The sequence below is a fragment of the Eupeodes corollae genome, chromosome 2, assembly GCF_945859685.1.
Source record: "Eupeodes corollae chromosome 2, idEupCoro1.1, whole genome shotgun sequence".
Lineage (NCBI taxonomy): Eukaryota > Metazoa > Arthropoda > Insecta > Diptera > Syrphidae > Eupeodes > Eupeodes corollae.
The window spans coordinates 79,455,575-79,479,109 of record NC_079148.1 but is presented as its reverse complement, the minus strand read 5'-3'; the positions used below and the strand labels follow the sequence as shown (position 1 = coordinate 79,479,109).

Genomic DNA, 23,535 nt, shown 5'->3' with positions numbered 1-23,535 from the left:
AGTTAAAATTGTGATAAATAAATTTAAATATTCGGAAATGCTCCATTAAATATCACTTAACTATTTCAATTTAAAAAGTACTTTTTTTGTAATTAACATTTCTTGTTTACGTGCAGTTGCAAAAATATACATAAGTAACGATTTCGTGTAAGTTATTTTAACTTTTTATTTTTATTTTTAAGGAACTGAATATTAAATATAAAATATCTTTAAATAAGGTAATTGTAAGCGAGATACCATAAATCTATAGAAAAGTTATAAGATAGTCAATTTATTGTTACAAGTGGTAAAAATTGTATCTTGCCTTTCTATATTTTTTCGGTGTCTTTAGTTTTGTACAACTTTATTTTCTGTAGAAAATCATAATTATTTTGATTGTTTTTGAATCTCAGTTTTCAGACTCAAACACAATACTTTATCTCGCTCTTAAATAAAGTTAAGTAAGGTAAAGCAATTTCTTATGAATCGTTTAATGAAAGACGAAAGCTTTTAAACTGAAGAAATTTCCTTGGAAATAAAATAAAAATGTTTAAGAAGTTCATATAACACACAATTTAACATTTGTTAGTGGTGAACCTCATTAAATATTAAACGGTTTAGTCAATAATAAAAATTCGAGCAATTGCACTAATTAAAAATAAGGTGAGTTTGAAGATCCATGCTGACTGATTTCTTCTTTCCAAATAACATTATAACATCAAGTCTAGTTAATATATTTGTAGGTTAATAAATGATCTAATCATTTTTATAGCATCACTGTGATGCGATGTTTAATCTAAGGAATATGTGAATTGGCTTTCAATTAATTAGACCTAGAACACTAAATATTCCAGGTGTCATACAAAATGTTAAAAACTTCTGAATTTTACATCAAATAGTACCGTCCATTCTACCATTGGCACGTGACCGTACTTAAAGTAATAAGTTTATTAGCGAAAATGCGCCACCTTCACAACCTACGTCATTTTCAACCCACAACCAATTTTCATAGGAGTAATTTTCGTCTTCACGTCAAATATTTTGTTTAAATGAAAAATATCAAATAACTCAGAAAAGTTCTAAATAAATATTTTTCATTTGTATATGTATGTATGTATATTGGCACAAAAACGGTAAATGTTTTTAAGTAACGTCAAAGAAAGAATAAAAAACAGAAGAAAATATTGCGTAGTCTAAAAAAAAGCGATCGGTCAAGGTCGAAGGCTTTTCAATTCTGAATGTTTTAAGACCATGGTGATATAAGTGAGCAGATTTGTATGCTGAAAAAACAACAAGTAGATTAACTTTTCACACTCTTGGTAGATATGTATTTAGAGCGTTAAACAATATAAAACATATAAAGAATCTATTACTATTATTTATTGAGTTGAATAATATTACATATGTATTGTTAAATTATGCCTCCATTTATTGTCTGTTATGTATATTTTGTTTACAAGTCATTGGTCTGTCATACGCACTTATGCAGAAGGTATGTATGTTTTTTTCCTATATTATTAAAAGTAAACAAAAACAACTTATTAAGTAGTGCTTTGGTTGTACATGGCGTATGCGCAACAATATATTTGGTGTGTTTTGTTTAATTCTATTTGATATAAACAAAAGCACATTTTTCGCGCAAACTTGTGTGCTTCACCTAACAGGCATTGTTTTTATATTTCAAAAAATAAGCATTTCTAAAAATACGTGGTCTTTAAATTGATTTTATATTTTTCGCAAAGCAAACGACAAAACAAAGTTTTTTTGTTGGCTTTTCAGTTGTTGAAAAGATTTTTCTGCGATATAGTAACGCTGCTTCGTAAAGATATTTATCAAACATTTTTTTGTTTTAAGTCTTATCAAATTCTAGTTAACGTACGATGATTGGGACAATATCTTTTTATTACATTGTGATTTATTTTTGATTAAAAAAACCTATAAATTTAATCAAAAATTACGATAGCCGTGGGTGAAAGTGATGAGAATGTTCTTATCGAAAAAAATAAGTGTTTTTTTTTCTATTTAAATTTCCAACAAACAAGGTGTATCGGTTAATTATAGTGACATCCCGCCAATCATCAACTTAAATAGCAAATTAGCAAGAAAAATAATTGTTTTTGTATAAACAAGCTTGGGACTGCAGCAAACAGAGTTTTTCTTTACGACATTTTTTTAATCGCTCAAGTAAAAATTAGGTACATTTAAAACGCAATTTGATGACACTTCTCCGATCTAAGCATCTCAAGATTAACCAGTAATGTATGTAATGTTTTTTAAACTTATGTTTTTAACTGCTAAACAAAAAAAATACCAGTTAGATGTCGCACGAATTCTATTTGCTCAGACACACATTTGATTAAAAAAATCGAACATCATCAAGAAATCACTCGAGTCTTTTATGAAGGTTGGACACATTTGAGGCGACATTTTGTTATTCCACCATTTACAAGATTAAAAGAAATGTCTGTCTAACTTTAATGTCCCTTTACAAGCAGTAAGTGTCATTGGACAGACGTTATAACCACATTAAGCAAAACGGGAGTTTTTTCTTCCGTTTCAGGCGGCATTGGGAACTCTTTATAAATGTAAACTATTTCATTAATTACGGGTAAATCAATCGTGGATGTAAGAATAATTAATGTTGCCATCATGCATAAATATACGTACCTATTTATTTAATTTTTATTAAATTCGTTCACAATTAGTTGATTTTTATAATTGTGATAACTATCATATTTTAAATTTGATAAAGTTGCGTGTAGAGATTGCTTTATTAAATGCTTACTAACAACTAAAGATGTGATGATGAAATTCGGCATTTTCTATTCCTTGATGGAAGAAACATTGTAACTAAACTCTAGCTGAACACGCATAACACGATATACAGACAAATATTTTCCTATCAAATAGCATTTTGATTTATCTAGATACAAATGAGGTACTAATTAATAAAATTTAAAATTTGTTAAAAGATATTTTCATTGGATCCAAAGAAAGGTCTTATAAACTTATGACTTAAAACAGTCAATTATACGGACAGTTTTTCAAACGTAAAAAGTAGAATATAGTGTTTGAATATGAATTAAAATTCAAACAAAATTCAGAGCATGACAACCCTCTTTTTGACGGAAGTTTGAAAAATAAGAGCTGCCCAATAGATTGATACATAATTTAAAAAAAATGTTTGTCGAAACGTAAAAGTAACAATAAAACGAAGATTTTTAAAGTGGAACGGTGACACTGGAAAGTACATCTTCTAGACAAAAGAATAAAGGCTTTTGGATTTCGAAGTATTTAAAAATCTTTAATATAAATTTTTAAAATAAAAGACAGCTTCATGTATACATATGTAATGTATGTATGTATATAGATGTACAGAACGTATTTAAAATGTGTTAAAAATTCATCCGGTCTCATCACAGGATAGAAAATGTTTGCTTTTTTTCGTTTTCAATTTATGGGAAAATATTCAAAGACAAAGGAAAAAGATATCAACATTTTTGAAAATTTGCCACAAATGTTTTTTCGTTGATCTTAGTTCCTAATTACATACATACATATTTTCAAATTTGATAAATATTTCCATTTAATACATATATGTATGTATGTACATAACACAACAAAAGAAATTAAATAAAAAAATGAGTTTTTTTTTATTTTTGACACTAAATGTTAAATGTGGCACTTCCCAATTTATTTATTTATTATTTATTAGCATAAGGAACAAACACCGGTACGTTAACAGGTTAATTCACACTCGTTAAAATATTGAACGTATGTTTTGCTAATTTTTTGGACGATGTTTGTTCGTACACAAAAAGGCTGCAAAATCTCAATTTCCTACAACGCTAGTTGTGTAGTTATATGTGACCCGGTGCTGATAGACATTTGATGTTAAGACATGCGAATTGCGATTGCGAGTACCAATCATCATTTTGTAGTTGATTTCAACAATTAAGGAATTTTGCATTGTTTTTTGTGAGTTTTCTTGGTACATATTTACAACATTTGGATTATTCTCTATTATTAGAACTCTCGGGCTTGTTAAGTGTTTAACTCTGATATTTATTATTTATCCACTAATCACGTATGCAAGATTAAAGTTAGCACATTCTTAAAAATTGGACCTAAAACTCCGCATAAACGCATACTGAGACTTTTTTCTTTTAAGTAAATAAGAAAGATAAAAACCAGAAAACGACAATTAGGTCATAATTTTTTAAATTCTATAAACAAATTAAATAAATATGCCCGTGTTTCAAGATAAGAAAACATTTGTATTTTAAATAGCTGACCTTACTCAACAATATAGGTACATTTTCGGAAGAATAAGTCTTATATACGAGTACGCTACCTTAAGTGAAGGTATAAAAGTTTTCATAAAACCAATATTTTCTTCATACAAAGTTATAAATTAACTGTAAGTCGGACTTTATATATTACTTGGAAAAAGTATCAAAACAATATTCTCTTACAATAACTCCTATCCAAGTTGAAACTATGTATATTTTTAAAGAAGACCGCGTGCCATTCATAATATTTACGTCTGTGATAATGTAATGTGTTTATCATTTAAAAATATAATCAAAACAATTTGAATTAGTATTTGATTTCGTGTTTATAAAGCAGAAATATTAAATTAATAATGCAAACAACGATTTAGGGAAATTTACTGATGGCAATAATCGTTAACAATGTTATTAATTTAAACGGATGGCTTTTAAATCACAAAAATAAGAATAAATAAGCAATGAGTTTTGTTTAACTGATTTAAAATTGTAAAGTAACTTGTGAATATTATTTTGCTTATTCGGTAAAATTATTAAATATTTATAATGTGATGCATGACGTTGGTTAATTATAATTAAGTCTTACATATTTTACATCTCAATTTACGTAGTAGATTGCAGAAAACATTGCTTGCTTTAAAAGTCTTGTCTTAAAAAATAAAACATCTTTAACATGTGTATAATAAAACAAAAAAATTGTTTTTCTTTTATTAAAGACCTTGAAAAGATGTTGGTTTTGGTATAATATTGGTGTCACCACCATAGAATTTAATTTAGTTTTGTCGGGTTATAAATTGTGACGTTGTGTGAACGTAAAAAAATAACTTAAATTTTGTATATAAACAGCATCGTATTCCCTGCGCTTCACTTAGGTTAAGATAGTAGACTGTTTTGATAAGTAATTCGGCTGACTAAGCATTGAACAATTTTAAAATGTATTATTTTGTTATGCATAACAAAACAAAGAATGTATTCATTCAGCTACAATTGAGAATAAGATAAGACGACCTCATTAAAATTCAAAATCAAATGCTTTTTTTTTGGTTTATAAATATGATTGATTATATGTTGATGATTGATTGCTGCCAACTTAGTACAAAAAAGTCTTTTGAATTGCAATGAAGTCATGCAAATCCGAAAAAGGACAATGTTAAATTCACCCAGTAATTTTTGTTGGTGCTCAAAAGCATGTAAAGAAAAAAAATAACACCAAGTCAAATTTGAATTTCAGAGCATTTAAAAAAAAAAAAACAAATTGAAATTTGTTTCCATTATTGACATCTTTCTAAGCAATTGAAAAATGTGTGCAGAAAAGTATTTGTTAAAAATCCAAAGTGGAATAAGTTACTGGCAAACGCAGGGGTTTCGGGAGACTGATTCTCTTTAAAGTCTCAATCAAATGTCTACCAATCCTTCGAATCAGTAAACACTACACATACTACAAGGACGGGGAGGGAAACTGAGGATTGGCAAGCTCACTGAAGAAGTGGATACTCTTCCACTTCAAGAAGAACCACCACCACCATCAATCATAGAAGACGTCGGGAAGGCTATAAGAAGGCATATCAGGCAAGTTCTTTTTATTTAGAGGGATAACTTTAAATCGGGAAATTCATGGAATTATAGTGCACTAAATATATGAGCACAAACAAGTTAGATATCATCACGTGTAGCAATTATAGAGCTCTTGAGTACAGTCTTTAAGATACTCTCCTCTATCCTACAAGTACGGATAGCCCAATACGCTAACACTATCATCGAACAGCATCAGAGTGGTTTCATCCTCAACCGATTAAATTTGAGGCAGGTGACGAAAAAATGTCTAGAATTTATTCCAACTTGTTTCAAAGACTTTCGATAGCCAAGCCAGGGTAGAAATTAAAAAAGCCATGAGAGAATTTAAGAAATTGTTAGCACTATGTAGGTTGCCCATAACCAATATAACAAGTTAAAATAGCCCGATTGCTATCCACACCACTCAACATCAACATTAGCTCGCATGAGCAAATATGAATCTGCCCGGAGAATCCTTTGTAGTACTTTTGGTATTTGACAGCGTTGCAAGCCTTACGCTGAAGAGATGGCGTAGATAGATAGCTATTGAATGAGGCCAGAACCGGATGCCTCTTGTCGAATCCATGACGATTGGTCATAAAAAGTTTAATAGTCAAATGGTGGCTAAATTAAAAATAAAAATTAAACAAATAACAAATGAGGGATCATAAAAGAATTTTAATTTTGTTCTTCTTATAAAACATAAAAATATCTACAAACCCACAACATGAAAATGTAAAAAAATGCAATTGTACACATCAAATTAATTCAGTATACATTGGAAATTATTTTAAAAATTTATTTAACATTTAATTTGTTATTAAAAATTACTTTATTATTTATTCAGTTGTTATTTTTATTGTTTTAATGTAAACAAAACAATTAGCAACAGTTTTAATTTTATGTATGTCTGTCTTTGTTATTGTGTTTCTTATGAAAGTTGCCGAAGTTCTTAAATCAGCTTCTGAAATGGAAAGTAAAAATAGACACATAAACTTTAATGAAATTGACGTCAACGTCCATATGCATAAATGAAAGGTTTTGCATTATTAAATTCAAATAAAATAAATCTGAGAACGATATCGGCCTTGAGGATATAATGTGGTTTGAGGTTTATTGGCATAAATAGCCCTGTGACTTAAGAAAATCTCTCAAGATGAAAATCAACGAAGTCAAACAAGGTAATGTGATAATACACATTACTCCTGAGTAAAGTTGCTATGTCAAAAAATCATCATCAGAGTCCATCATCCAATTCCAGTGAAAGAAATTCTTTATCACGATACAAAAGTGACCGCCACTACCATCCACGCCGTTGAAGGAGATGGATTGGGCAATTTTGTTTTAAAGAAGAATGGAACATACCATTGAGATTCCGCTGCCCATACAAATTTCCGACAAATTTTAGTTGTCAACTTTCGAGTGTCTGCATCTTAAATGACTAAAGTCTCTTAAGGAGTAGGTATATGTATTTTTATTAATTTATTCAATTTTATAGTAGTTAATCTACAAGAGATAGAATTTTACATCATTTATGGGACAAACACTTTCCAGGCTGTTAATATACTAAACAGTAATTATGATTTTTATTTTTTGTTTTCAAAACAAACTATACCTAAGGTTGGGTCCATATTTTTATCGTGAAAGTATTACTATTGAAGTGATGTCGGAAAAATTCTTCAGGACAGGGTAACGTTTTCTCATCAAAAGTATAATTTTTCCAAAGAAAAAAGTAGCAAGGAAAATCAATTTGAAACGCATCACATACTGGTAATTCGAGAAGTCTATCAAGTATTCAAGCATGATTTTAAAATATTTCATGAAAATTCAACGAAAAATAATACTTAAGTCAGATTCTTTAGGCATCGCATCCTTAGGCCCTCCCACCATATTTCAATGATGAATTGTTTTGCGCATACTCTTTACTAAGTTAATACTTTCGCAATATTTTAATTTTCTTTTCTTGACTCTTTTATTGATCATTAGATAGTCTGTAACCCGATTTAATTCCGGCTTAATTTTATTCACTTTAAGAAAAATGAGAAAGACAAATTCTACTATTGTTACGTTTTGTATATAGAAGCGTTAGATTAGAAGATTCATTTTCATTGTCACGACACGATCTCCGTGATGCGTCGTGCGTTTTCTTGCTGACGCATAGTTTTTTTTTTTGATTTATTAATTGAACAAAGATCAACATACAAATATGTTTAAAGCTAGTCACCTAAAGAAAAGCCTCTGTCAAGAAAATATTTAAAATGTGAATATAAAAATGTCTTTATAAAGTCAATAACAGGTTGGCCTTGATAGGCGTAAGGGGGAGTTTTATGCATAATTTAATTCAGACAAAAATTAATTTTGTATTCAATCAACATAAACATAAACAAAAGCACGTGTCGTATTAAACAAATTTGTTTACCTCTAAAGTGACAAAGATAATCGTTAATCGTCACCATGTTAAATTCTAACTACCAAGTAGGTAAATGTACCTCCTATCGAGAACGTGTCAATCAGCTTTTAAGAAAAAATGCAAGCTATATTGTATAAATCTATTTAATGTACATATTTACGATAAGTAAGGTAGGTATTGAAAGTGATTAAATTGTTTCAATTTGTTTGATTTATGAGATGCAATCATCATCATGTCACTTAACAGTTTGTTAAACTTCGTAGTTCTTTTCCATTCATTAGAAAACATTTGTAACAACTAGGAAGTAGAGCCCTGTCCCCTCTGTGAGTGGATTAAAATATCACGTCCCGAAAAGTCGCGCGCCATTTCAAATTAACGGGGTTGCCATATTATAATGAAGCTAATTTTTTTATATTCCATTCGCAACAATATACTTCTTAGAACCTACTTATCGTACATGAATTGAATAGATACCAAGAAGGGTGACAAATTTGAAGTGTCCGTAGCATAGAAACAACTTTCTGCACTGAGAGAAAACACAATTAAAAATGAAGAAAATTAAAAGGTCTTACCATTGAACTTCGAATTGAATTTTGTATTGTCTTGTAGATTATTCTTCTAGTATACCTTCCAACTCCTTCTTTATTTTGATTTCTATATCTTTTATCGGTACAAAACGATACAATTTCAAACTATGGAATCGGCTAAGGTTATAGTTGATTGTCAGCTTGTTGATATCCATATGCAGTCATTTTGAACATTGCTCCCTTTAAAATTTTAAATGTTTCAGCAGTCGATATTTCTGCAATTTGATATTATATATATGATATTATTGCAATTTGACAAACTTCATTATTTTTCCTTATTTTTTTATGAGGTAGAGCAACGCTTTGTATATATACCTACGACTTACCCACTATATTATTTATTTATATGTAAAACAGGTTTTAATTTCGATAAAATAAATTAATGTAGTTTTTGATCATAAAACTAAACAGGATTAAAAAGAAAGAGAAGAAGCTCAAAATCACTCTCTTCACATCTTGTATATACATTAGAAGCGTTTGTTACAAGACAGCAGGGTATCAGACTAGTTCCAATATGGTTCATTCGATGCACTCAGTCATAAATAATGCCTCACGGAATAAAATGGATTTGGTTAAATTTTGCCATTCAACAACTTAACCAACCACAGGCACAATTTCTCCATTGTGATTTGTAAAGTAGTACCCGTGGCATGATGGTTAGTGCGTTGGACTGTCATGCAAGGGGTCTAGGGTTCAATCCCTGCCTGTGACAGCTTAATTTAAAAAAAAATTAATTTTCGCGGGTACTGCCTCTTGCGAGGAATTGACAAATCCTTCAAGAGTAATTCTTGTCATGAAAAAGTGCTTTCTCAAACTAGCCGTTCGGATTCGGCCTTAAATTGTAGGTCCCTTCCATTCCTGACAACAGTACTCGCACACAGGAATGGTTGAGAGTTGTAAGTCACTAGGCCCTGGTTCACAACGGACTGTTGCGCCACCCCATTTTTTTTTTTTTTTTTTGATTTGTAAAGAAATTCGTTTTTTTTTTTAATTTTTCAAAACAAATAAGGTCTTACATTCATTACTTAAATCGATCAAAAAAACTAATTTTTTGAGTGCAAGAAGAACTGATATTAGGATGTATACATAGCTAATAGAACATGAAGATGTCGTGTCATCGCCACGCAGCGGCACAAGTCTTTCTTTATATTAAACAGTCTTTCCTCCAATTATGGTGAAATGCTTACTATTCATACATTATTTTATACAAGACGAGTATAAAAAAGTTCTGGAAACATCTCAAAGCAAAGTCAAGAACAATCAGCAGATTCACATGACATCAACCATTATTTGATATCGCTATCATAACGTGTTGGCGTTGTCTCAGTTCAAAGCTAAAGATATACAGATTTTGTCATGACTATCAGCAAACTAGAGGCAGGCTTGCCTGGCCGGCCGGTACGTCACAATCACGCCTTAAGCCGCCCCCTTAGCTTCAAACAATTTCTCACTCATATTACCTATACTCTTTCCATAAACACGCTATGCAATTAAGCTTTTTGTACCACTAACGCCATTACCATCAGACCCTCTATACGAGCACTGTATGATGACTTGACTGCTGTCTATAGTTTGTATAGATTGAGGTACTACATTAAGTTGTGCAGGGGTACTTCGTATCTCGTATCTACAACACTTCCCATACGCCTCGGCCGCCACCGGTACAGCTCAACAATCATCAAAAGCAAGTATAGTATATATACCTTATCGCGCGCCGGGTTTTTTTTTGTCACGGATTGACTTGGTTGATGATTTACATCGGAGTTTATATAAAAGTTGATGTTCTAGCGAAAGCAGTTTCATTAAAACAAGCTTCCCCATCCGCGACACAAGGATCTTAAAATCTTGGCACTGTTTGATCTTTGAAGTACCAACTCGTACTATTGAATCGATCTGAATTAAATTCAGTGACTTGAATCATTACCGCTTTGAAAAGAATTCCCACGAACGACCGACGCGGGATATCAGCGTAATTTATACACCTTTAGATCAAAACAAACGTATTTAAGAATTTTGTTGTTTTTGTGATTTTCGATTATTTTTTGCAAACTGAATTAATTATTTTTTAAAAACTTTTATCTTTTGCGAGTGAGGTTTGGTGTTAAAATTTTGTTAAATTGAATTTTGATTAAGAACAAAATTAAAAAGCATTCGACAACAATCGTTCATTATTAATTTATAAGAGGACTTCTTTTTACTTCATGGTGTTTTTTTCTTCAAATTTTGATTGTTTTTTTTTTTTGAAAACAAGTTTGATTTTTTAATTTCGCGATTCTTCTAAATAATTAATTGTGAAATTGTGGCCCGGATTTCGATTAAATTGGATTCAATAGTTCTTTAATTGAGGACTTGAAATACATACATATATATAAACAAAGTTTTTTATAAATAATTATTTTTTACTCTCAAATTTAAATTTAAAAAAGTAAGTTTTGTTTTGTATTCATTTTTGTTATAATTATTTGATTATCTATAAGTTTATTAAATAAATTTAGTAAAATATGTTGAGTGAAGAATTATTTAGCCTAAAATTCAATAAGTTTATCCAAAATGTTGTTTATCAGCTTTCGAATTAGTTTTTTAATTTTTAAAAGTTGATAAATAGTTTGTTTTTAATTATATAAAAAAAGTGATGAAAGTGACAAATAACATAAATGTTGGCATTAAGTCCATAATACAAATGTAGTTCCAGAATTTCGCTAAACGCAAATATTATACAAAAAACATACTAAACTTTTTATATTGAAATATTTTTTTTTCATTTTTGTTATGAATGCCAAAATGTATGTTTTGATTCCCTTTGCAGCTATCGATGTGATTGTATTATGTTATCTACCATATTTAAGGCTTTTACAAATTAAAAAAAAATGGTCTAGATCAAAATTTTCTCGTGAAAATTCAAAATCTGATTTTCAAAAGTTCTGAAATGAGTTGAGCTATACAAAAAACATTAAACTTTAATTTTGGAAAAAAAAATTGAAACGATATCTAAATTCCTTGATCTAATTTTACATTTGTCAATAGTGCTTAATGCAATTTATTGTTGAGTTCAAAAGCTAATGTTTCATGTTTATTAGTTAAACTTTTGCTAAAAGCAAGATAATGTGATCATATTGTAAATTTTATTGTTTTTTTTTTGTATAGCAATGAAACCTAAATAACTAACATAATTGAACAGCATACTTTGTTACGATTGTGACACAGTTTTGAATTTGTGAGTTTATTTATTGATTTTATGAATCAAGTAGTCATAAATTAATTTAATTAACTATAAAAACAAGTAAGTGAAAATAAGCATAGTTCGTTATATCAATTATATGATTGTTACATTTTATGGTAAATTATGAAATGAAAAACCATAAAATGATTTTTTAATCAAATTATTTTTCCAATTTTCAATAATTTAAAATGTTGATATCTCAATAACCTGACACGAAGATTTGATTTTTGAGTCCTTCTCACCGTTGAACTAAAGAGCATGGGAATATCACTTTACTATTGTGAACAATTATGCCTCAGACTGTATTTGTAATAGAAGTTTGGCTTTTAAATCACAATAACCATTTCAGAATTGAAGGAAGATGCTTAGGCGTTATTTTTTATAATTAAATCCAATGAAAGGTATAAATTTAAAATTTGGCTTTAAAATTTGGTTTTGCTTGTACGCGCGCCGCGCCGGCAAGTGGTTGATTTTTGTTATACATTAGTTTGTGTTCATGTTTTGTTCTTTAAAAACTGCCAGCGCAAATTCTCTCAATATAAGATATCACTTGAATTATTAAATACACCAAAGACTCTCCCAACTGCAATATTCAAATGTAGTACATTCTGTTACAAAAAAAAAAAAATAAGAATCTAATTAAAATAATCTTTCTGTTTTTCAAATCCATTTGTTTTTGAAACACTTTATATATTATAATAAATCCATTGCGTTTTTAACTTCCCATACCTGTTTAAATAATGTAATCGCCTACACATGCATATGTATAGAGAAATTTTAATTACTAAAATATAATGTCATTATAAACAAATAAAACATTATACTAAAATACTGGATTGGCTTATACGGAATGTCTTTATGTTATTCAGACACAAAAAAAGAGATATTAAAACCCAATATTTAAATTACCTAATTCACTGAAATGTATAAATTTATTATTTGATGTACATATACCTCATATCTGAGTCCCCGTAAAAGAAACATTTATGGGTTGATTTAACATTTTTCATGAATTTAGGTAGAATTGTTTTGAAGCAGGTAGGTAGGCAGACATTGTTGTCTCATTAGTTTTGAAATTTCTAAGCCTTTTCTAAGATTAAACACCGCAATGTTTACTAAGCCAAAATCTTGAAAATCCTCCTCAACTCATCGAACCCTTAATCTTGGCAAAAGGCAGATTTTGTTATGCAACAAAAATTGAAAAATCGAAAAAGTCAATCTTGAAATGTAATACTATCTAAAATTGTACCAAGTTTTAGCCGGATAAATATTTTACGCCAATAAGTCGTTGATTGTGCTTAGTGCATACATAGTCTCAGTTATTCAAAATTCTTTAAAATTCTATTGGGAGCAAAACGACAATTTCAAAATCTCTTATTGATTAATTCTCTGAAGTTTGTTTTTTTTTTTCATTCAATTTATTTTAAAATTTTATCGGGAGTATTATTATTTTATTTTTATTTGCGTCATCGTGCGACAGCTGTCACATCTGTTGCGTCGTCGTTCTCGTTGATTTCTTACAAAATTGCCTTAACATGTTACACGAGACCTTTAAATTACGATATTATAATGAATTTATAAAAATAACACAAGTTCTGAAAAATTCTTTCTTAATGCTCTTAACTCATTTTCGTCGCATTCTTATCGTATTCAGAAGTTCAAACTGCTTACAATATTATTTAAATAACTAAAGCTGCGTCTTACAGGTTCATGTATAATATAACAACCTGAATTTTACATTGATGATCACCCTTTGGTGGTTTCATTAATGTCATGAGTTCTGGGATGCACGCGAAGCCGTTCCTGTTTTTTTTTTGTCCAGTGGTATGGGATCCACTTTTATTCTTTTCCTTAAAACGATTGGGTGGATATTAACTACATACCTATCGACACATATTGGTGAATTGATTTAAAAGTTTTATTTTGTTTTTAAAATTAATTTCCTGTGCATAGGTACAACGAACTCACCCATTTAGCGAGTGATATTTCAAAGAAAAGTGAACTTAATTCCAATTCAGATTAAAAAATAAACCAATTATTTTGTTACTTAATCAAACTCTATTGATCTATTATCTCATGCAGACAACTTTTTGTTAACTTTTGTTTAGAGATCAACAATCAACTGAATTGCACTTCACTATTAGCACAGCAATTTAAATTTATTTCAAATATACAATAGCAAAATAGTTTAATTAGGTATAAAAAAAGAAAACTAATTTCAGTAGTTCAAATGTTTTGTAAATTGCGCTTTTTAGGTACATGATTTTGTTCCTTACTTTTATTGAAAATTGTTGTTGATGAAATATCCTCCATAACAAAAATAAGTGGGTAAATAAATTTTCATCACATACTAGGAAAGCAAAAACAAATTGCAACAAAACAAAATCATTAAAAAATCTATTAAAATAATAATCACAAAATTTACTGGCGCGTGCTATACTCTTTCAATAGATCAAAAGTTATTTCTTTATTAATTTTAATAAAGGTAGTTATAATTAGATTAAGGTACATGTTTAAATGGTCTTATAAACCATAAGTTGTTTTTGTCTGTGATAACTTTGCGAACTATACGAGCTCCCTACTTTGAGTATTAAAAAATGCAATAATGTATTGAATTTGAAAGAATTGCTTATGCAAACAAACAAATATCTGTTTATGGTTTATAATTAAACAAACATAAAACATATTTTTTGAAAATTATTCCGCCACTTGTTTAAATTGTTTGTCTCTGGAAAGTTACTTTAACTACTTAAAAAATGTATATTTTCTATTTAGTAATAAACTTAATGTGGCGCCACAATCAGGTGGTGTACAAGATTTCAATAAAAATATGTTTAGATTTCTAATTGTTTACACAAAGACACACGTTATGTCCTTGGGTAGTTTTAATTACGAACTTGGCTGATGGTTCGACAAAACTATAAGTGATTTTGACCATATTTTGCCGGAACATTTTAAGTTGAACTAATTATTTTTTCTTTAAGAAGAATTGTTGAAAAGACTTCGTTTTTTTTTAATATTGTAGTTTTTATAATCCCAAGATTATCAGTTTTCAAATTATTTGTTTCTGTCTTTTTAGAGTTGCCAATATTTTTAATTTTTAAATCCAAATTTTGTTTGTACTTTGAGACACCTATTTTCACTTAACTTCAGTGAGGAAAGCTACTTTATGGCACTGATCCTTTCTAATAAATAGGTAAAAATTTGCCTGTATTGAGATATCCAAATTCTCTTTATTACTTAATTGCATAGTTAAATTTAATTACATAAATATGTTTTGGTAATTATGCTGTATAACTATGTAAATGTGCTAATATGTATGATGTGCAGTGAAAGAAGCAGCATTCCTTGCACCAACAAACAGATCCGGTCGGTCGTGCTTTCCGTCCGAATCCGTTAAACAAAGTAAATCAATTTTAAAACTAGGTATGTTATAATGTATGTATATAAACAACTAAAAAAACATGACTAGAGTCGTACGATTTCAATTTTAGTTTTCGAAATTAAATACGAGTTCTTAAAAAAAAACTAAAGTTTTTGAGCTGTGTTTGCTATGGATACTTCGACAATTGACTTTTAAACTGCAAATCATCAACTGATTTCTTGATTAATCTTATTGTTCCAAGATTTAAAAAGTACCTTCTATGTAAAATACAAAAACAAAATGATTTAAATTAAAGACAATTTGTGACGTGACAGTTAGTTTAAGCTATGGCTTCGTGACTTTAAGGCAACCCTGTATAATTTGTGTGATTTTTTAACCGGAATTGCAACAGCAACAATAACTGAAATTGTCTTAAAACATCCTAAATCCATTTAAAAACATTTAACTTACATTGTAAGCACCATTTTTCCAATTGAAGTGATAACTTAATCGAAATCACGATCTCCAATAAAATAAAAATGCTACATCATACTGAGCTTTGTACATTTATCTTTAGTTAAAACTGAAAACATAATGTTTCGCTAACACTTATAACAATTGCTTTCTTATGACTTATGACTCATACCTACATACATTTGTATGTATATGGAAATTTCGATGCTAAATATATTAGTAACAAAAAGCAATTACCTATAGGTACCAAAAATACAAATTAAAAACGTTTGAACTGTAAATTGAACTAAAAATTATTTGGCATACACAATTTAATTAAGGTATAGGTAATGAAGGAACTATAGTTTATAAGGTGAGTCCCACTTTGAGAACATAGGAAGCATTTATTTGATTTCTATCTCAACGTATGTACATGTGTACGTACATACATCTAAAAATATCATGACTTGATTCTTAGATTTTATCATAAGTCGCATATTTTGTTTTGACTATTAAATTGTAAATGTTGTAATTTAAATTCATTTCAGGTGTATTGCATTCTATTCTATTATTTTATGCTTATCTATTTAAAAATGCAAAACATGTACTCTAACAACTTTAAACTAAATAGTTTGATTACTTTCGCAAGATTGCAAAAATTAACAATTCAATAAGGTGTTTGATTGAAAAAAAAAATCTTTTTCTTTTACCTTAAGACTTGGAGCATAGCAAAACTGGAAATTCTTAATTAAAGACACACATTAAGCGAATGTTTCTTTAATAGATTTTTTGCATTATCAGATTGTCTCTTCAAATCCAACTAAGTTCTAAAAAAAAGTCATGACATGTCAGTTTCAGACAGAATCATCTATCCTCTTGGGGCCCCTGGTATCATCTTCATTATTGTGCCTTAACTAAGCACAACCAAGTTTCAGCTTTTAAGAAATAGATAGCAAAAATAATAGCTTTTTACTGTGATATTCCCAAAAAAAAATATTTAGGCACAAGTGATGTTTCCTAGAAGCCCAGAATTGTCAAAATTAATGCTTATGGAAGAATTCAATTAATTTTCATACATTTTCGAACAAAGATGAGCAAAAGCATTTCTTCATTTCTTTAAAGCTAATCTTAAACTTTTAAGACAAATGCTTATTCAACTAAGTAAGATGGTTTGATTGGATTCGGTTAATTATTATTCTTAAAGCTTACTTTTGTATTTCTTATAGCCTTGAAGTATATTCGCTACTAAAAACCTTATTCATTAAAAAAAAAGTTGTGTGATCGAAAAAACCGTTATTGGCTTGCTGCGTCGTTTTGTTCTTTTAAGTATGAAGTTTTGTATGTAACATACTATTACAACAAGACTCAAAAATTATTACTGTTTAATTTGTTTATAAACAATAAAAGTTTGGACCCCAGGTGTGATTCATTCATGATGTGAAATAAACAATACTGAATCAATTTTGCGTGTCGTAAAAACGATGTTATTTTCCATCCAGAATACTAATCCGCCAATAAAGTTAAATATAAAAAGGAGTCAATTTAAAAATAAATCACTGATTACAGGATGTTTTTTTTTGAAACAAAAATTATTGTTTTTGATTTGAAATTGTATTTTTCGACAATCGAGAATCAAAAAAATTGAAATCAACAACATTTGCTCGTTAGGTTTTGGCAACCCTTTTAAAGTTGTTGGATTAAGATAGAATGATTTCATAACTGGCATCAACAATCTCATTCATTTAGTTTGTTATGAATATTTTCAATCCATTTTTCTCGGTGTTAGTTTATCTACAGATAATACTTTGGATAAAATTGAATACAATAGGAAGATATCTAAAAAATATATACATTTGATGGCGCTATAGGAAAAAATATTGTAAAATTTCTGTGTGGCACTGTCATGATAGAAAAATACTATTTCGATAATTTTATAAATTTACATTAAAATTAAAGTTTTTATAACAATTAAAAAATAATTAAAAATTTGTATTTTTATTCCAGTTTTATTCGTGTGACATTTTCTGGAGTAACAGACAACTTATTTTCCATAACACTTTGAACGGGAATACACATTTTTATACATACAAAAAACATGGACAATAATTACTTAAAATCACCATATTCAAAACGATTCGTTATAGAGGATTCCGGTGAGTTATTCAATTATTCTAGGTACATGTGTGTATAGTTACATTTTTTAAAGGGATATTTAATATTAAATAAGATTTTTAAGAATAATTACTTCTACGATTTAAAAGTTAACATATTTATTTTCTGTTTCTTGGAAATGGTTGCGATTGGATTTCCAAGTTTCCTTTTTATTCATTTAAAAATAATTTAAAAAGACAACTTAGATATTATTTGTATTAAAAAGATTATTATTACAAACGTTGTAATTGATTCTATAGCCGGGAAGCAAGGTGGTGTTTCCTTCTCATCCACGACCACATGTAATCAATTTGACTGACTGTCAGTTGGACTTCAGTCTAAAACGATGAGCAGATCTTTCGTGTACCCAAATACTCATCCACTATATCGCGAAGATGTTCCTCTGATATCTTTACACTTAAATCTATTATTGAACTCAGTCTCAGAGTGCAATGCAATTTTCTTAATTTTTGTTTAGAAATAGAGCTGTGAAGAGATCTGAGTCCATGCAATTCTTGACTTAAATTAGTCACATAGAATTTTATAAAATTCAAATACGAAAATCATAACTATAAACAAAAGATATCATTTCTATTTACAAAAAAAGGTTAAAAGGTAGAATTTGTAAATTGCAAAAAATTAATTGATGTTGAATATTTCAAATTACCACATTACAGCCCAGTCTATGAATGAGATCTCACAGATTATTTATTAAATGCTACTCTTTTTTTATACAAACAAAAATAATTAATTAATTAATATATAAAATATAAAAAACAACCTATGTAATTAATAAGTTTATCCAAAAATAAAACAAAAACAGCAATGTGTGTCAAAACAAATGAAAACAACAGTACAAGCAAATACAAATTCAAGTTCGTTGCATGACCTTGACAAAAAAACTAAGTCACTAGTAGTTGTTGTCGACTTAATCTTGTTTATTTTTCCAATGTCAAATAAAATTGACAATAGTTAGCAAAATGTTTATTTTTTTCTACTGATTAGTTTTAACAATACAAAAAAACATATTATTGCCGAATTATTGAAATGCTAATATCTTAAAGTAAATCAAGATAAAAACCACAAGTGATTAACGAAAACTACAGTATACATTCAAAAAATCATTAGCTTCAAGCAGAATCAATAATTTTAAAAGTGTGGTAGGAATAAAACAGGCTTTCCAATTATATGGTAAATTAATATTCAAAGACTTTCTACATATTGACAAAAATGAAATGTATATTTTTAAAAACTATAATTAAACATCGACAACAAAAAATAAAAGTTGAAGCTTGAAGGATTGCAAGAAATAAACTCACGTTGCACAAAGTCAATCAACTTTTTTCACGCGGTGTTCACTTCCGCTTTGACAAACAACAATATGTTTCTGTAGGAAGTACGTACAAAACAAACTCAAACGGTCCAGAACGGAAGGAAAAGGAATACAGTGCTTACCTGAACTAAGCTAAGACAGTGTTTTAATGACATTAACACACAAAAAAACAAGAAAGCGCCTAAATGATTTAGCCAACTCGCAACTGGTTTTATTTCTGTTTTAGTGCCGATGCCATAGCTGAACAGCACAGAGCACACGCCTGTTTGTCTAGATCAACACATATAGAAGCCGCAGGCGGCTGGCGGCCGGCGGCGGCGTGCGGTTCGCGACCTAACATAATGATTATACCTACCTACTTTTAATATAGATAATGATAATGGCCGCCTTGCCGGCCGCCACAGTTGTCCGCAGTTGTCAGAACATTGACCGCTTGCCGCTTAGTCATCGTAAAATTATATAGTTGGAAGGAAACTGCTGCGCGATCAACCGGCTGTGTTTTAATAATTCAACTTGACACAAAAATAATTCTCACGCTCTCCCATTGGACAAGCTGTAAATAAAACGTTGACATTATGCGTAACCAACTGCTATTAAATGCGAAAATCAGTGCTGGATTTGAAGGTATTTGTTATAATACAACAACTTATGTAAAGCTAAGTCATATTTTGTCATATGTTTTCATCCGGTTTAAAACACCTGTATTTTTTAACACACGTCATGTGTAAAATTTTAAGCTTATTTTATATTTACTTAATGCAGTTCGCAAAAATTGAAATTTAATCGATACATGAAACATTGCAACTTAGTGACATTTCGACTACTGTTGACTGGGACATTTTTAAATTATATCAAAATGTTCTTAAATTAAATTCTAAAATCATTAATAGAGGAATAAACTATAGTGGTAAAGTTAAGTAAATCAAACAATGGATAATTATAGCATTAAAAATATTACAGAACGTAGAGTTTAAATGAAATGAGATTCGTTTTGTCATTTTTTAATGTTCAAAACAAATAATTCTCTACGAAGCAATAAATATGTCATCGAAAATCTCACTTTAATTGATGAAATTAAAGTTACATAATATTGCGGTTATCGATTTACTAAAAATTAAGTTATCAGAAACTCAACTAATTACTTCAGACGAGTTTTTTTTGTTTTTTTCATAATTGTTTTCGTGAATGGTTTTTAGGAAATTTTAAATCTGTGTAAATTTGTTTTTATCTCCAAAATAATAATAATTGTATCTAATCGATATTTGAAAATGCTTAAATGGAAAAATTATGTTTTCTAATTCGACAAATAAGTTAAACGAGTATAAACATATTAACCTAGTCTAAAAGATATTACCTATTTTTGTTTGTAAAAACAACTTGTGTAGGTTTTTCAATAAAAAATCATAACAAAATATCTAATAATCAATGGTTATTCTATTCGAGGTCAAGAAAAACAATGTTTTGTCAATAACAACAACAAAAAACTAGAAATACAAATGTTTCTTTGTAAAAATTATTCTCTCTAAATCAGTTTTCTAGTTTAAAAGGTAGGCTAGTTACAGCTATCATTGGTTTTTAGCATTTTCATTTTTCACTTAAGATACACTTAATATTGATTAAGCCTCAATCTCATGTACTACGTTTTAACAAAAATTTATTTCCGCATTAAAGGTTTCTGGTTGAATTCTCAGATGTTGTATGCAATCAATATCAAATTATTTAAACAAAAGACAACTATTCTTACATTTCTAATAAATTATTTCTTGGAAGGAATTCATGCAAAATATACATATAATTTTCTGAGTTAATCACATTCGATCTTGATTCAGGAGATGGCAAAATCTTTGTATTTATATACTACCCATTGGCTTTGGCTAAAGGTTGCAAATCTTGAAAATTGATTTACAAAAATATTCTCGGGCCAATTATCGGCGCCTTTAATTTCCTCAAACTATTCTTTAAAGCACTCCGGTACTGGTGATTGAATCCGAGTTCTTGCAATTTTATGTAATTTACAATTCCGCGTCTGTTATATACATATGTCGTTAACTGTCGGTAAATTATTGGCAAGGTCGATTCTGGTCTCGTTTGTTAGTTCAAATTGCTTACCCTAAGGCTTACACGATTCACGATTGCATAGCAGTACTATATTTTTTGTGTAAATCAAAATGAGGAAATACTTGATAAAATACACGCACTGTATTGTGCTTCGTGTATTTTGAACTTGATGACAACGAGAAAAGTGAAATAAGTTAAGAACAAAAATATAACATACATTAGTTGTACCTATGTAATATAAGTGATTATGGGAATATTTTTAAGTTACTATATTTAATGGGAGTAACACGATTCATTGGTTGACACTTAGAAGGATAAGACAATTTTGTCGACAATTTGCAATTTAAAACTTGTCTTGAATTTATTAACCAAGCCTGGCTTCTATCAGTGGTTACAATAAAATAAGGACAGATCAAAAACAATCCTGCTATTTGATAAGTTAAAGGACATAGCCTCGTAGATTTTAGTATATTTGAAAACCTTAATTTCGAAATATGACTTTAATACTTGTTTTTTTTTTGTTTCAGTCCCAAAAGCTACATCAGATGGTGAGCCACATGAAGTTATGACACTTGTGGCCGGTTTATCAGGTATGCTTGCAGCTTTTGTGATATTAGGAATCCTAATAACTTTGATTGGCTGCAAAAGCAAAGAAAGGTAAGAATTATTTAAAAAACATTATACAACTCTCTTTTGATATGTTTTACTTAAGTTTATAATATTTCCATTTCATTTTTTTTCTAGACAACGCAACCAAAACAGTCCACCACCATCTCCCGAAATGAGTGAAATATCTGAAATGAGTTTTAAGCGATCATCTATTCTGCCTATTTTCACCAAAAGTATCAGCATCGAAGATACTGACCCTCGACTTGTTTCCATATCAATTATTCCAAATAATTTTGGAAATTTAAACTCTGCATTCGTTGCTAGCGAAATGAGTCTTGGACCAAAGAACGATAAAAATGCGATATCGATACATCACTTATGAATATTGTAATTTTTTTTAGCATCTTAAATATGCTAATAATCCTAAGAGGCAATACAATAGACTGAACTGTTATTTTATTTTAAATTTTCTTGAGTGAATTTTTTTTAAATATGTATACGTACAAAGTAATTTATTATTAACATTTAAGTATCACCTTATAATAACGTAATTTACTTTTCTAATAATAATTTTAATTTGTATTTTATATAACCGAAGATTTTATAGTGCATACACACATATCCGTTTTTATTGAAATTTCATATATTTTTAATATGATTTTTTATCACTAATTCTTTGTTAGACACCATTATTAGTTTTATTAAATAATATATACTTATTACTTTGTATAATATATGTAATTTCTGTACAAATAAAAATTATTTTTAAAACAAATAAGACGATTTTAATATTTTTAATTAGTTTTGCTTGTATGCCAGGAAAGTACAAGAAGTTATTCACTCGAATTCGTCTACAATATCTAATGAATCTTGAAGCTTAAAAAACGATTAAAGCAGAAGCTGTCATTAAAAACGGGCATTTTGAAGCAAAGGAAGTCCACAATAGTGAAGTAAAAAATCTGCACAGCATTAAGTCAAAAGTTTTCAATTTGATCCCATTTTAGCGCGATTATTATAATTAATAAATTTAAGCGCGATTATTATAATTCAGTGCAGCCCACTTTCATTGCAGTAAAACTAATAGTGAGTTTTATGGAACAATAAGTAGGTATAGCCTATAGGTTATAGTGTTACAAATACGATTATTTATTATTATTTATTTATTTATTTATTTTTATCAGTAACATATTAAAATATATTACAAATAATACATTTAAGAGCACTAGCAGCTAGACTATCGGCTCTACGATTATTTAATTTGTAGGTATTTGAAGGTTTCCAAAAAAAAAAATAGATTAAAAACACAAACAACACCGGTGTATAAAAACAACTAAAAATGTGACTTCAAATGTTTCCGGAGTGGAGAACATAACTGGGGAATTTTGAATTTGTGAAACAAACTGTTTAACGTCGTAATTAATAGTGCTTTTTGGCACTATTAATGAAATAGGTTTATTGAAAACCGAAGAAGCTTCCCCATAATCCGCAGCACTAAATCTGCGAAGACGCACCGTGAACCAACCTCATA

At 29.1% G+C, this 23,535-nt stretch overlaps 1 protein-coding gene across 2 annotated transcripts; it reads left to right on the top strand.

The window, feature by feature from the left end:
- Positions 1-1,980: 1,980 nt before the first annotated feature.
- On the top strand, positions 1,981-22,490 carry LOC129947783 (uncharacterized). 2 transcript variants are annotated; one of them, XM_056058483.1, is made up of 4 exons: positions 1,981-2,238; positions 17,861-18,009; positions 21,926-22,055; positions 22,143-22,490. In XM_056058483.1, the coding sequence occupies exons 2-4, from the start codon at positions 17,952-17,954 to the stop codon at positions 22,387-22,389; spliced, it is 435 nt and encodes a 144-aa protein (XP_055914458.1). In that variant the 5' UTR covers positions 1,981-2,238; positions 17,861-17,951; the 3' UTR covers positions 22,390-22,490. The 2 variants fall into 2 exon arrangements, with proteins under 2 accessions (XP_055914458.1, XP_055914457.1); XM_056058482.1 differs by lacking the exon at positions 1,981-2,238 and adding an exon at positions 10,598-11,244.
- Positions 22,491-23,535: the final 1,045 nt, after the last annotated feature.

Coding starts and splice junctions, on each gene's coding strand:
- LOC129947783 (XM_056058483.1), top strand. CDS start 17,952: ATGGACAATAATTACTTAAAATCACCATATTCAAAACGATTCGTTATA. Junction 18,010..21,925: donor ATTCGTTATAGAGGATTCCG/GTGAGTTATTCA, acceptor TTTTTGTTTCAG/TCCCAAAAGCTACATCAGAT. Junction 22,056..22,142: donor GGCTGCAAAAGCAAAGAAAG/GTAAGAATTATT, acceptor TTTTTTTTCTAG/ACAACGCAACCAAAACAGTC.